At 41.6% G+C, this 16176-nt stretch overlaps 1 protein-coding gene across 2 annotated transcripts; it reads right to left on the reverse strand.

Annotated features, from left to right (window-relative positions):
• Positions 1–13924: 13924 nt before the first annotated feature.
• LOC119657727 lies at positions 13925–15033 on the reverse strand. Of its 2 annotated transcripts, XM_038064770.1 has the most exons (6): positions 14920–15033; positions 14777–14859; positions 14598–14720; positions 14408–14531; positions 14282–14335; positions 13925–14214 (listed from the first exon to the last, which is right to left on the reverse strand). In XM_038064770.1, the coding sequence occupies exons 1-6, from the start codon at positions 14941–14943 to the stop codon at positions 14026–14028; spliced, it is 597 nt and encodes a 198-aa protein (XP_037920698.1). In that variant the 5' UTR covers positions 14944–15033; the 3' UTR covers positions 13925–14025. The 2 variants fall into 2 exon arrangements, with proteins under 2 accessions (XP_037920698.1, XP_037920699.1); XM_038064771.1 differs by lacking the exon at positions 14282–14335.
• Between the last annotated feature and the right edge of the window lie 1143 nt (positions 15034–16176).

Consider the following 16176-nt stretch of genomic DNA (forward strand, 5'->3'; position numbering starts at 1 on the left):
GGATGTACCCCACGGATTCGTATTAGCCTCCATGCAGAGCTTCTGGTAGCATTCCCGCTTGCTTCTCCGAATGGCCTTCTTAAGGTTGCTTCGCAGATCTCTGTATTCCTCCTCACGCTCCTGGCGCTCCGGCCTTCCCCTTGTCCTGTGGGAAAGTCTCCTCGCTCGGAGACAAGAGGATCTCAAGGCAGCGATCTCCGTGTTCCACCAGTAGTTTGGCCTCTTGCCGTGGTGCAAACGTCGTCGTGGCATCGTAGCGTCGCATGCTTCGGTTACACGCTGAGACAGCTGTGTGATCCTTTCCATCGCTGTTCCATCCGGATCATGGGCTCCCTCCAATGCGGCCAGGAATGTCTCCTCGTCGAAAGCTCCGATAGACCAGCCAACCGCCTTAGCCTTTCCACCTCCAGAGCGTCGTTGACTGCTTCCCCGGTTCCCAATGCGGAGGAAGATGGCCTGGTGGTCACTGTGGGTGTAGTGCTCACTCACTTGCCAGGCCATCTCCCTCACCAGTGAAGTGCTAACAAATGTCAGGTCAACGATCGAACCCGACCCTCTTCCTCGAAAGGTGGGCACGCATCCAACGTTAGCCAGCACGATGTCTAGCTCCGAAAATGACTCCAACAGAATTTGACCTCTGGTGTTCGTCGATCGGCTTCCCCACTCCAGGGCCCAGGGCCGAGGTATTTGTAGACGTCGTCCGAACCCATACCCTCAATTCGGATTTTAATTTGGCTGTATCCTTCGTTGTCGGTGTGTTTTTCCCGAACAATTGTTTTTATGCGACATTTCTCCAAACCCAACTGCATGCCGATATCCCTGCTGAACTGGATGGTGATGTCCAGCAAGGAGCGAAGTTGGTTCTCGTCTTTGGCATACAATTTGATGTCGTCAATGTACATTAAATGGCTTAATGTACATTTCGACAATATGCCATGCTTGACTTGGAACCCGTATTTGTTTTCATGCAAAAGATGGGATAGCGGATTCAAAGCCAAACAAAACCACAGTAGGCTTAGAGAGTCGCCTTGGAAAATGCCACGCCATGCCAATGATGATATATATATATGATATATTCTAACAGTTTATCCATCGGTTGTTGCATAGGGAAAATCTGATCAGTTGCTATCCGGCCTAGCAAGATAGCGGACATTATCTTATAGATGGTGCTCAGCAATGTGATACCTCTATAATTGCTGCACTGTATGATATCTCCTTTTTTATGTATGAGGCAGATAATGCCTCGTTGCCAGTCGTCAGGGATTGATTGGCTGTCCCACACCTTGAGCACAGGTTGATGAACCACTTGGTGGTTCCATATTTAACCAATTCGGCTGTAATTCCATTGGCTCCTGGCGACTTACGATTTTTAAGCTTATGAGTTGCACGGACTGGCAATATTTGTCCGTCGTCTTCAGTTGGTGAGACCTCCAACTCGACGATGTTCTGGTTGTTCAGTAGTTCATCAAAGTACTCAACCCATCGCTCCAATATGCCTATTTTATCGGAAATCAGATTTCCCTCTTTGACTCAGCGGGATCAGAATCGAGGTGGTGCCTGGTGCGATTGCTCCCTGTACTTTCCGAGTTCACAGACCTATTGGTTCTCCCAGACTTCCTTTTCCTGTCTGTGAAGTTGCTTCTCCGCTCGCCGGAGTTTATGATAAGTTTCTGCACATGCCCGCCTCCTTTCAGAATGCAACATTACTCGGTATGCAGCATTCTTCCGTTCCGTTGCTAGCTTACATTCATCGTCAAACCAGCCGTTCGGATTCTTTTTGCGGCTGGGGCATTTGATGAGGCTTCATCTTCAGGACTTCTGTTGGTTATTGCGGCATACATTTCCCTCTTATAGGTGTTGTGGAGGGCTGTATTGTGGATGGCTTCAGTGTTAACTCTCACCTGATTGTCACAGGGGATTCTGGGTGGTGTTGTTATTCGAGCTCGGAGCACCATGCCAACGAGATAGTGATCCGAGTCGATATTGGCATGCATGGTACAATTTACTCATAGTCCGTGTTATATGAAACTATTATTTCGGACGAGTTGCTCGAGATCAGCTTTGTTGTAAGACGCTATGAACGCAGTCTCTGCACGCTGGATGCCCCGCGTGATAATGTCTATGGCAAGAACGAACGATGGCCTTCACATGGAGCGGTCATGATATATCTATCACATTTCGAATTCTGATCTTTGAATCGTGGTAGAGCGATTGAACCCAAATCCCCAAATCGCGGAGAAGCTGCGAGAGAAGAGTCCTCGTTAATATAAACGTCTTATCCGCGTTGATAATTGCTCGCTAGCTAAAATTGGCTTGAACATCCAAGTTAATGGAAAACAACTCGAAGGTTTGCTGAAATATCTATAGCTTGATACGCTATATGGTGGCTTAGGAATCATTTTAATCCACCATACATATAAGGGATAACATAATGCACAATTTGGTCAAATTCGAAGAAAATCTATTAACGAAGTTATAGGGGTGAAACATTGCCATTTTTTATGAATTTCGTGCATTCGACAACGTGTATGACGTCGTCATCCCATGTCAATTCGTCAATATCACAACGAAGTAAGTTCATATGAATGGGGTCGCAAAGAATTATTTTGTTTTAGTTTTTTAGTCACTTGCATATGAATATCAATTACTCCAAACAGACATGTGTGTATATAAGTATATAGTATATGCGTCCTAATGAAGTTTGCGGGTAGTACCTAATTCAGATAGAGATATTTGTACATTGAACCAGCCGTATTTAATATGCGTACTATATATGTACATATGTATGCTTTTGTGCACGAAGTAAATCGGAAATATGGGTACCATTAATTTATATATTTGCATATATATGTACAGTATTCGGAAATAGGCAGTTTGTTTGTTTATGGTGAGCGTAATATCTATGGCTGTAATATGTACGTATGTCTTGTAGTTTGGACAAATATGAAGGAATATGTTCGATGTGCAGCTATATACGTACAGAAAAATGTGCGTAGAAGTTTCTCACATAAGATGAACACAAAACCTTTATACCCGAAGCGCGAGCTTCCGGTATTCCGACTTATTTTAAAATATTTTGAAATGTCAGGTTGAGGGACATTTCTTTAAGATTTCACTATCTGATTCACTGTATGCCTGGTTTCAATGTACTATATAACAATTCCGCTATTGTGGTTTCTATGAAGGGATTTTTTGGCTAATTGGATGATGATAGACCTAGCGCATGGTCTCGCATAAACTTAATGACATTCTTGTTCAATAGAAGAATCTCACGAATTACGGATAATTCGATTTGGCTTACAGACTGGTGATATTTTGGGTACCAATCTGCGGCTTGATGAGTGAAGAAGGCATTCAGAGGCTAACAATCAAGTCAATCATCGCGATTGGAATAAGAACTAGTTAATTAGCACAGTTATTGATGTACCATCGAATAATCCATATGGCAGGATAGGACATGTAATAATTAATATTTGTTTTGTAAGGGAGGAAGATATAAAACCAAGGCGTTAGTAGATCAATTGCTTTAGAGATAGTTGCAAATATGTGTAGAGAAAAATTGTGGGAGGGAGGTCTTCGATGATATGAACATTTAATGCGCGCGGACGAGAACTTGCTAAGATTGGCCTTTGCATCGAAATAGAGAATGATGATAGAGATGACGCTGATTTGTGCAGTACAAAATTCTTCTTCAGGTTTAGCCAGAGACTGTACTGCATGAGGTCCTATATTTTTTCGCCGCTATAGTAGCCCACAATCCGACTCGGGGGTTAATTGGATGGCAGTGAATGTGCGCTGCCACACGAAGCGAAGGAGGTCTCGCTCCCGCCTCGTGTGCCGATCACATTCGCAGCCATGCACCTCTTCTTCAAGTATTCTGTCAACACGATCGCTGTAAACTGTTTGATCGATTCCACGAATGAAAAGTTCGAGATAGTATCCACAGCAACTATTGTACCAATGTTTCTGGAACATTGAATCACCATCCGATGGGAGATGAGCGTTTCACTCATTAGAGATTGGACCATTTGGTTGGGCGTTATTGCACGTTTCACGGTTACAGATGTATCCTTGATCTCTAAAACCACTGTAGGTCAATATAACCACAACTGCAATTTACTCATGGTTCCACCAACCTATCTCTTGCTCTTAAAGGATGATCGTGGGCACGGGCGATCATCTGCGTCGTTAGCTTCTCCGGAATCCAAAGCTTCTAAGCCCGTTGCTTTTGCAGCTTATCTTTCGAAGCATGATTCCTTCGCAAATAAGTCGTAGATTGAAAATGTAGCGAATTGAAATCCACGCTTGCAGGTGTTCTCGTTTCTCTCCAAAGAGTCCAACTCTGTTGCCGATTACATCTGCTACAGAGAACCTGCCACAGGATATTGTGAACATTTTCTATGTGTTATGATGCACGGAGATATTTAAAGTTTCAATGTCCAGTGTATCGTGGAGGTCTGACTGGTTCATCAGCCATTTGAGCGCGGTCGTGGTGGTCATCGAAAGTTGTGTCTTCTATATACGCTCGACATTTGCTCACTGTCTCCACTGCTGCCAAACATTCCTGCTCAGTGACAGTGTAGTTTCGCTGATCCTGAGTATGCGCTATAGAAACGACATCCTCCTTCACTATCCTTTGTATCAGTCCCGCTCCTAAGTCATATTGACTTGCGTCACAATGGATGATGAAAAGTTTGTGCAAGAGCGGAGTCGGAAAGAAACTCGTTTCTAGAGCGTTGAAGGTCAAAACACTTGTTCAAGCCAGCAAAACTGTCGTTGTTTCTGAAGCATGCCCGTCAACGATGCAGTCAGCGAAGCACATTTTGGCACAAATCGCTGAAACCATTCATACATTCTAAGGCATCGTCTTTTCTGTTTGACTGTTTCCGATCCCGGGAAATATGTAATGGCACATACTTTGTTAGGATCAGCATAAATTATATTATATTATTATATTACCAACGATACGGCCCAAGTATCGAACCTGGTTCATAAAAAATTTGCTCTTCCGTATGCTCAATGTCAAGTCAGTATTTGGAAGGTCTCTGCAGTGAGCAGCAAATGATATAAATATATGAACCCTTGAAGCCACAAGTGAACAGGGATGACTTTTCCAGCAAACACTGCATGGGGTAGGTACATTTAAAGAGCCCGATTTATCCTTGGACGCCTCATCCAATGGAATCTCTCAGGATACATTCTTCAGATTTAGGCTTGTCATAAAATTATCATTTGTTGACTCCTAAAACTAGTATCCGATCAATCTCTTTCTAGAGGAGAGTGTCCTTATTTGATTTGTCTGTTGCCACCGATATCAATGACTTGTGGTGTAAGACTGTGAAAACTGTGAATGTGGGCATTGTTGGTTAGAATTCTCGATATTTTTGATTAAATATATAAAAGGTAAAAATAAGTCTGTGCTAGTTCGAATTTATGCACAAAATCAGCATCAAGGTGTAAACTCTGTGTTAACGGCGGAATGAATACGGACGACATCGACTCCGTCCGATCACGAAACGTAATGCCTACTGCCGAGTGACAGTAGTTGAAATCGATGTACAATCCTTCCCGATCGTCATTAATAATTCCCCGTGTAAACTTCGTATCCAAACAACTTACGGTGGCTGCGGTATCAATCAGTTCTGAAACCTTTTCACTCAAGATTGTGACATCCGCATAAGGGCGGATATCATGGTTGAGTCGGCTGGTGAGACTGACGGACTACGGTTGCGCATTAGCTTCTCCCGAGCAGCCTATTTTACGGTTTGGCATTTATGGGTCTCTGCCGAATTGATAGAATTAGTGTATCCAATCATCATATCTGGAAGTAAGGAGCTCGAAAATCTAATCTTCATTAAAGGAGTACATAGAACACATTTCTCGTTTGCAAAAGTCATGCAAGGACCAGAAAAATCTTGCTATTTTAATACTGAAACTTGGTTAAATGGCTCATTCAAAAATGAAGAAATCCTCGATTGTAATTGGACCAACCGATTTTAATTATGTTCACACTGGCGATTTTAATTTAGGGGCCATTCTTATTGCCACCTACAACTCCCTTTCAAGTGAACTTGTTATCATCATCATCATCAACGGCGCAACAACCGGTATCCGGTCTAGGCTTGCCTTAATAAGGAACTCCAGACATTTCGGTTTTGCCCCGAGGTCCACCAATTCGATATCCCTAAAAGCTGTCTGGCGTCCTGGCCTACGCCATCGCTCCATATTAGGCAGGGTCTGCCTCGTCTTCTTTTTCTACCATAGATATTGCCCTTATAGACTTTCCGGGAGGGATCATCCTCATCCATATGGATTAAGTGACCCGCCCACCGTAACCTATTGAGCCGGATTTTATCCACAACCGGACGGTCATGATATCGCTCATAGATTTCGTCATTGTGTGGAATCGTCCATCCTCATGTAGGGGGTCAAAAATTCTTCGAAGGATTCTTCTCTCGAACGCGGCCAATAGTTCGCAATTTTTCTTGCTAAGAACCTAAGTTATCGAGGAATACATGAGGACTGGCAAGATCATAGTCTTATACAGTAAGAGCTTTGACCCTATGGTGAGACGTTTCGAGCGGAACAGTTTTTGCAAGCTGAAATAGGCTCTGTTGGTTGACAACAACCGTGCGCGGATTTCATCATCGTAGCTGTTATCGGTTGTGATTTTCGACCCTAGATAGGAGAAATTATCAACAGTATCAATCCTTATCTTCTTGTTTGACTAGTGCGGCTTGATATTGTTGGTTGGTTGGTTTTTAGTGCTGACGTTGCCACCATATACTTTGTCTTGCCTTCATTGATGTGCAGCCCGATCTGGATGAAGGCAGTTTGTACGTCTCGGGTATTTCTTCCCATGATGTCGATATCGTCAGCATAGAACTTGTTATCATCAATTCTAATAAGGTATCTGAACACAGATTTCGCTTAGACAAACATTATCTATATTTTGGTGTTATTTACATGGTCACCGCCCCGATGAAGCTACTTACGAGTATAGTAGCGTATGTAAAACTGTTTCTTGCGTCATCACAACCTTGAACGAAAAAGACAAAATTATTGTCTTTGGAGACTTTAATCGTCCGAACATAAGGTTTATTGTCAGCGAAATACTTACTCTATGAAGATAAGGCAAGAAAGCAAGCGCCTTTTAGGGATGAACGTAAGTGAAAATGGAGCCAAGTCTCGAACAAAGATTCGCCGCACTAACATAATTTCTTCCCAGCAAACTTTAACTGAAGTTTGGGGCCAGAAAATTATTGCTTTGGGGTTAACTCTAATGTTGTGAGCTAACGTTCTCTGATCTCACGTTGGACGCCATTTTCTACTGGAGTAGAATTTTACATTTATTTTTAAGTCTTTCCATGCTCAACATTTTTTTCATATCAAATTTGCATCCCAACCGTATTCAATACAACCTTAACTTTAAATTTCACAGATTACCGGTTCTCCCGAATGTACGTAAAGCCTGGTTCGCAGTGATACGGAAACATACCAAACAAAGAAGTTTACCGGACGATGCGCTTGTATGTTCAGCACACTTCAACAGCGACTGTTTCCTCACTGATCCTGCGACGGGGATTCGAAGAGTAAAAAGGCGTGCACTTCCGTCTATATTTATTTTAGAGTCACGTGATAAAGATGAATTCCCGCCTTTAAATCAAATTGACGTATCTAATCCGGAAGCCGTAAAGGCGTTTTATAATTGGTGCTTCAAGAATCATGTGGAGAAGAAGAACAAAATTCAAATGCTTGAGGAACGAGCTCAACTTCAAGCAAAGCGGATAGCAGCCATGGCGGCGAGTGTGGATGATTTTAAAATGAAAAATTACGTTTCAGAGGAGGCTAACAATTCTTTACAGGAGCTCTTTGATAGGGTGATTGAAGCTCAATTTGATGTTCTTTAGAGGAATAAAGTTGGATTTTATATAAAATGATTTATTTGTGTTTTTGATTTTCGATTTTGAATGTCCCTTTAAGGCTATTGTGTGAAACGAATATGTCGAAAGGCGCGTGGTCTTCATTTCGAAGGAATGAGAAGCAAACGTCTGGCTTCGAACGAAGAGAAAATTCACTTTCACTTTCTTCAGCAGGAAAGGGTTTTTTTTTTCGATTTCTGGAAAAAATAACTGAGCATAAAATTTATGTTTTTCATATGTGCATGTATATGAAAGTTTGGAAATATTTGAAGAAATATTTTGAATTTATAGCAATCTGCGAAAAGAAAAACGTGAATAGAACGTTCCCCACATAAGATGAACACAAAACCTTTATATCCGAAGCGTTCAGCTTCCGGTATTTCGACCTTTGAAAAGTTGAACCCTGCAATTGCCTAGACACCACATATATGGATCATTTATAACGATTTCACTTGAACTGAGGTTATGGAAGTGTTTGGCAATCAGGACACTAATGTGCTTTCAGTTTTCCGAGTGAGATATTGACACCATTTTTATTTAGAGATAGCTCTACTGCGCTTTAACAATGATTTTATAATGGCAAACTAGGTTTGTTTTCTGCATCACCCTATTTTTGATGTTAGATACTGAATGGTATCGGTCCACCATTGCGTATTTACAATAAAATGAAATACAATGTTTAAGGACATATATAATACCAAATAATTACAAAATGCGTGCAATATTCTGAAGCGGTCAATCCCTAAAAACATTCATTTGCATGACAAATAAGCAACTCGGTTTCAACAAGAGACGTGCAAAAGAATTCAAAAATATCTGGGGCACTAAGTCCTTGTATATTACACGTGTGCGATCTCTACTTGAATATGCTTGCGTAATGTGGAATCCCCCGCAAGAGCTTTACTGCAACGGATTCTTTTAAGATCCGCTAGATTCTCATAACCTTCCATCAAGGAGGAAATTACCCTGCGTCTGTTTCCCTTTTGATATTATTAGCGATGCAATTAATGTTGATGTTCTCTCCAACAAAATCACTTACAACGAACAACCAAGGCGCACTAGACACACAGCCTACTTAAGGAATACCAACACCTAATTGCTCTTGGTTATAACGAACCCATAAATGGATACTGTGGAATAATTAACTCACTGCCCACTATCCCTAGATGTTCCTTCAAGCAATACTTAACAAAGGCTCTAACCCAATTTAACCTAGTTGTAATGACAAATAGGAATTGCGATGGTCAGAACCATCCTGAGTGGCCGGAAATGACCAAGAGAGAAGGGCTATCCTAAAAACCTTTAAAAATGGTGGAGCTGGTCGTGAAGGTCTGCCCTCAAATTTTCGAGCTCCATCAAAATGTTCTGTCGACACATGCTTGTACGCCTCTGTGATAGTCAGGCTCGAGTTTTTGGGGGGGATTCCGTTGAACGCTTTGATCCCTCACGTGTCAGTTTTACAGAAAATCTCGTGCCTTTGCCGGTGCGTGGATCTGCAACGGATCCTGAAAAATACTCAAACAGGGAGATTCGCGTGCACCTAACGAAATAAACGTACGCGAGCTTAACCCGCCGTAGTTCCGAATACTCAGACCATTATGAGGCCCATTGTACTATCCCCGTAAATCGCCTGTTCAATGGCTTCCCGCCTACGGCGTTCGCAGACTTTAGCAAATCAAAGAACATTCTCCAGTGGCAGAGAGTGTGCAGACTCTTCATTGAAGAAAACCTTACCAAGATGTATTCGTCTGAGATCTGAGGAGGCCAGAGAGCTGCATAAAAAGTGAAGGGCCGTCTCCTCCTCCTCCTCACATTGGCTGCACATAGCCGAAACCACCACCCCAATATTTTCCATATGGTAGTTTAAGAGGCAGTGTCCCGTTAGAAGCCCTACTAGGGTTTTCATGTCCTACTTCTTAAAGGACATCAAAAATGCCACTCTAGTGATCCCAGGCTCTTTCACAAGGATTTTCGCCTGCCGGCAAGAGTTCAAACTTCTCTACTCGGCTGCGTAAATCCTTGCAATTTCACCCTTCAGAGTAGACTTGACGGTGGATCGCCAGATTCCAAAAGCTGGTTCTGGCCTCACCATTGTGGATCCAGATCCTCGGCGAGCCAGTTTGTCAGCCTCCTTATTACCAGCGATATTAGTGTGCCCTGGCACTCACATTAGCAATGTTTCGTTCAGTCGGCCAAGTTTCAGCAGCACCTGATGACAACTTCACACCTGGCTTGATATGCCGTTGCTGTTTAGTGCTAATAATGCCGCCCGACTGTCGGAACAGATTCGAATGGTACGACCCCTCCATTTTTGTCGCAGACATTCTTCTGCTGCCAATGAAATGGCATGTACCTCCGCCTGGAATATAGTCGTCATTTTTGCGAGGGGTCGGGCTAGTTCCATAGTCGAATTCCCCGAGAACACCCCTGAGCCCGATCGGCCCTCCTTGACTGACCTGTCGGTGAAGATTATTAAGTCTGTAATCTGAAAAGACTCATGGCCATTTGTCGACCATTCTTCACTTTCAGGGATTATGACAGTGTATGTCTTTTCAAAGACGAATCTGGAAACCATAGATCGGTCGCCATCAGAGCTACCGGATATTTGTCAAGGAATTTCCTGATAGACGCATGACCGTGTGTTGGACCGCCTTTCCACGTTCCAATGGTATCGAGTCTATATGCGTCATTGGCTGCTTAATGTTTCATCTCCAAATGAATGGGACGTAGTTTTAAGATAGCTTCAAGTGCCGCAGTCGGCTTAGTACTTACTGCTCCAGTAATACTTAGGCAACCAAGCTTCTGAATTTGCGTTAGCAGCTTCTTGTTGTTAGCAAACTTCAGTCTCGGCCACCAGACGATGCATGCACACATCAAAATGGGTTTTATTATGAATGTGTACATCCAGTGTAATCGTTTTGGTTAAAGTTTCTATCGCATTCCTACAGCATCAGAGCAATCTACGTTAACTTGGAGTTGAAATGTACTCTTAAATACTTGACTGTTTGTGCCAGCGGGGTTTTCGCCCCTGCTACGGTGGATAGCGTATAGCTGCTCCATCTGACGTTCCTAGTGAACATAATTAGTCCAGTCTTCCTAGTGTTCACCGTGAGTCCATTGCGGAGGCACCAGCTGTGGATTTCATGCAGAGTTGCATTCAAACGGTTACATACTGTGTCCGAAAACTTGCCGGTAATTATTATGGCTAGGTCGTTGGCATATGCTTGCGCGAAGACTTTTTTGTCCTCCAGGAGCCACAGCAGGGTTTGCATTACCAAGAGCCATAACAGCGGAGAGAGAACCCCATCAGGAATGTGTATATTCCTTTTGAACCGATCTCCTAGTCTTTCTAGTCCTTTTAGTAGAAAGGAGGTTAGACTGATCGGTCAGAAGCTTTTTGCGTCTGTGTAGGTCGGTTTCCCTGGTTTGGCAATGAATAACACCTTCACATCACGTCAGTTAATTGGAATATAAGCGTGTGCTAGGCATGCGCGATATATATTCCGAATATGTAGACCCAGGGCATCCATTCCCTATATTACTAGCGTATTGATTTAGTGTGATATAGTTTGATACTCCCCACTCTCCGACCAAAGCCTCGATATCAGGTGATGCCACCATAATGTTGATGACCTCTCGCCTGACCACGTTGAAGAAAGTGAGTTCATCACCCAAATTAAGGATCTACGAATCGGTTCTTACTAGATATTCCAGAAGTCTCGATCCTCTTGTATTGATGTTCGAACTTCCCCAGCATATGTGGTGAGCGTTGACATCAAATCCTGCTACTATCCCCATGCCTCTACTTTTGGCATATTGAATAGCTCCGATGAATTTTCCACTGGGAACGTTTTCTCCGTCATAGGGGAAATATGCAGGGCACCATAATATTTCTTTATATCCTTGTTGACTTTTTGTGATTAGTGGTGATGTGGTGTCGCCATCACATAGGTCGTTAACCAAATTAACCTGGAAGTCTTTTGAGACTACTATGCAGGAGTGGTGTCGATCACTTCCATTGACATACAACAGGTCAACACGTTGTAAGTTTAGGCCTCTGACCACTCCACCAATAACCCACGGTTCTTGTATTTGGGAAATGTAGTACTTCTCCTTCAATGGTTTTAGGTGCCGGCACATGTAACGTGACGGTCCCTAGCCTTCTTAACATCGGGTTTGGGAACGCCGATAGTGAGGTAGTGTTTTGCTGCCCAGCAGCATCCAGGTGGAAGTTTTGAGGTTGTTCTGTACACAAAGTTATTCCAAGAACCCAGCACCATTCCGCTCTTCTTCTGGAAGCCAGGGGAAGCACTTTTTTAGCGATGGCTGCTCAGAGATCCTTTTCAGGGTTAGTTGCGCAACCTCCCACACATCATTGAGGGAGGAGCAGTACTGTCTCCGTCAAATAATAATGTGAGTTAAAGTTATAAAAAAAGATACAAATAAAACAAAAGTAATGAAATAGAAAAAAATGAAAGTAGAAAAAAAATGAATAAAATAAAAAAAATAAAAGGAACCGCCTAAAAAAATTAAATAATATAAAATAAATACCTCACCCAGAGTTTTGGCGAACACATTTTCGTTTCCCAATAAATTTTCTGAATTATAGCTGTTAGTACTCAAATGAAAGAAAAAAAAAATTTGAATTCACCTAAAATTGTTAATGATCCGACTTGGACATCTGAATTTGAAACGCTGTTGTTACATTCTCGGAGGATGCGTCAATATTTCTTTACCTTTCTAGTTTATACGCTCCTTTAAAGAATTCCTTAAGAATGTGAATTCAGCACGACACATGTAAAAAAAAAAATTTTTAGAGACGGTCAGGATAAAGTGGGTAGTTCCGGGTCTTGGCGGACGCGAAACAGTCTCACTAGTAACATAGTTCCATGGAGTTGGCGGGACTAACCGGTTCGTCCTCGGTGATTTCCTCTGTCATCAATACGCAGGTAGCTAGGTTGCACAATTTTTTCTAGCTTCACATTCTATGTGGAAAAGTAAGCGAATTTTTTCACTTTTAAATTCCGCTAAATTGCGTGCCCGGAGCTCTTTCGGTTACAGGAAAAATTAGAAAAGAATAAAATCTTAGCGCACGCAATCCTTTTCAATGGCCTCCCTCGGATCACATCTTATGTTCCCAATCACCGATTATAAAAATTAGGCTGAAATCCAACCCTGCGAACTGAAAATTATTTTTCATTCATACAGCCCAAACTTACGGTTCTGTAATTCACAATTTCCTTTATTCCCTCTGAAGACAACTTCACTCTCCGATAATCGCTTACAAATTCAAGGCTTGAATATGAACACTTTCCCTTATTTTGGTTCAAGGATTTATTTTCGTAAAATTACCAGTTTTCCAAAAGACGCGCACTTTTTCTTTGAAGAAACCGTTTCACCCTGCGAAACTCACTGACAGAATGACAACCTGGTCCAGTTCATCAGCCGTTCCTCCAATCAGACGGTCCCCGGTTCCACTAGTTTTTGCAACAAAAATGCATCCTCACTCACCCCAACCAGGCCAACCGTTAGATCTGCATTTCGAAATATTATATATAAACCAGTCAAGTTTAAATGTAAGTCGATGTTCCCTCTTGTGCAAATTCACAAACTCTATATAAATTTACAAATGAGTTTTAGTATTTTCAGGGAAGGGTAGGTAGGTTCAGGTGGTAGGTTTTCATAAATAAAATAATGAGATGATTGATTTTTAAACTTTTAAAACTTGATATAAATGTATGTCGGGGTAAGGTGTGATAAGGGGTGGAAGGAAAAAGGAGATATTAGCATATTAGCGAATTCATTCCCTTTTGGTTGCCTCTGAAAAAGCCGAAGGAAGGACTGCACCTGTCACACAGATGCGGGACACTCCACAGTATAAAAAAAGTTAAATTAACTGTCCTAATTGCCTGATTTTATATAATTTAACAATTTACTGAAATATACATAGGCAGTATGAGGTCAGCTTTTAGATAAACAACTAAACTAAAACTACATTTTTTTATAAATACTTTCTGAAATACGCACTTTATTTCTGGCAGTGAAACAAAATATTTAGTTTTAACGAAATGTCGAAAATTTTAAGTACGTTAGTTTCACTTTCTCAGTTATTCTGACTTTGCATCTTAAAATGCTGCATTAAATCAACCGCCACGTTGCAAAACTTTTCAATATTTTGACTATTTTGTCTTTCCATTTTTAAACGCTCCTTGTTTTGCTTAATTATAGTCTTCAAGTTGATTATCAAAGTCGCTAATGTAAATTGAAGTTTCACATCACCAGTGGTTCCATCCTGAAATATTAAGTGAAGTTTTTCGTTACATTCTCGTTCAGCTAATTCTGTAGTGAATTGTTCTCACCACAGACTTTCTTGACCAACGAGTTTCTAAACTACTTTTTTGAAGGCTTATGCTCTACAAACATAAATATGAAATAAAATATGAACCAGGTTACAGTCCTGCATACCGACATGTAAATATACTTACGGAGTTTGCTGATACCGAGCCATCATACGAAGCTGCCGTGTCAGAGTCCCCTGAGGAGGCTGGGCCTGATTTAATCTGTCTCGGAGGAACCAACCTGTTGCTTCTTTGCAATTTCAGATTATTTCTTTGAAGGATGTGAAATATTAAAATGTAGCTTCATTTGATCCCTGTAATTAATTTAATCTAATACTTGAGAGTTTTCCAGTATATTTTCCACTGTCTTTTGGTTTTAGGGGGGCCGAGTTTATTCAATTCTTGTGCTAGCAGATCCCAATTTTCTTCCATTTCTTCTTTTTTGCCCGGTTGACCCACGCTAGATGAAAAATATTCTGTATTATTTGGAGATGTAAAGAAACTTGAAGCGCGTACAATCCTCTAAAGAGGTCCTTATTATCACTCATGTAGGATAATAAAAATTCTTTCTGAGTGGGGTTCACTGTTGCGAGATCAACCTGAAATGGAAAAAAGTCAATTCGAATTAAAAAAGGTCGTTTTCTTAGTGAGTAACAAACCGGTGAATTCATTTTGGTGTGCATGTGTTGTTCAATTTTATTGACGAATCGTTATTAGGGAAATATCTTTGAAACTTTTTGTTACAGAAAAAATCAGGAGCTTTAATTCAAAAACGTTTAACTGGCAGATGTCAGCTTTGGATCAATCAAGCTAGCCAGTAAAGGGCGCACGAAATTTCAGTGGACAGGCCCTTATAGGCTTAAGGATAATTTTTTTTAGATATTTTCCGGATTTTTGGCCACGTAATTTGTTTCGATGTTTCGTGGGCTGTCCGGTTCACTTCTTTAGGATAGACCTGAGGCCGATGCCCAGTCTGTGTCTAAGCAAATATTCCAGGCGTTTCCTAATTAATTAAATTATAATATCCAATAAAAGCCCTGGTCCCTGTCGATATTGCTTGGATGCTTTTTTATCTCAATGGCTTCATGATATTTTCGGGAGTAATGTGAGGCAGTTTTTGACAGTAACTCCGTTCTGTCGAATGAGAATTGATGCCCCGATACCAATTTTCGTATCGCTAGGGCAGTCAAGCGCTTGTGTTTTACATCGCTTTTATGCTCTTTAATCCGTTGTTGTATTTTCTTGGCAGCTCCATTTATGTAGATTATTCCGCAGGAGGAAGGTGTGTGCAGTGGTAGCTTCTTATCCTTCGAGGTTTTTAGCTTTTGTCTGTTTTGGTCGGGGGCTTAAGATGGTGCGAATTTTGTGTTGTATTTGGACAAATATCCACTAAAATATTTGTATATAAAAAAAAAAAAATGAAGCGTCCATTTCTGGTTTCTCGACTGGTCTATTTTTGGATATATGCTCTAGCGCTAAATGCTTTAGTGAATATTTCGAAAGTTGTTTAAGGCCCCACCAGGAGGGGAGAACTAACAACAAATGGCTCCACTAGTGCGGTCGAGCCAGCATTTTTTTTATTTTCTATTTTGGCTTTGCGTGTCATTCCCCGCGATATTCCCCTTTTTATTATTTCAGGTTCCGAGGTGGTCCTAGGCATCGGCTCGATAACACGTGAAATTTTGGCTAATAATAGGAAAAGGGACTTCAGGCAAGAAGGAACCCACAACATTCTCGAGCCTAGTTGGAATAGAGTTGTGAAAGTGCTTCTCGGAGAGATACTTCAGTGGAGCTTCAGTCTTTGTGGTCGAATCTGCACAGTCAATTGTACCATCGCTTTCTCTATGCGACTACCACGTAGCAACATTTGCATGAAACAACGTCAATTTAATGTTGGTGTTGAGATAACTGTATTT

The sequence above is a fragment of the Hermetia illucens genome, chromosome 5, assembly GCF_905115235.1.
Source record: "Hermetia illucens chromosome 5, iHerIll2.2.curated.20191125, whole genome shotgun sequence".
In the NCBI taxonomy this organism is placed as follows: domain Eukaryota; kingdom Metazoa; phylum Arthropoda; class Insecta; order Diptera; family Stratiomyidae; genus Hermetia; species Hermetia illucens.

Coding starts and splice junctions, on each gene's coding strand:
- LOC119657727 (XM_038064770.1), bottom strand. CDS start 14,943: ATGCACACCAAAATGAATTCACCG. Junction 14,860..14,919: donor ACACCAAAATGAATTCACCG/GTTTGTTACTCA, acceptor TTTCCATTTCAG/GTTGATCTCGCAACAGTGAA. Junction 14,532..14,597: donor ATATACTGGAAAACTCTCAA/GTATTAGATTAA, acceptor CATCCTTCAAAG/AAATAATCTGAAATTGCAAA.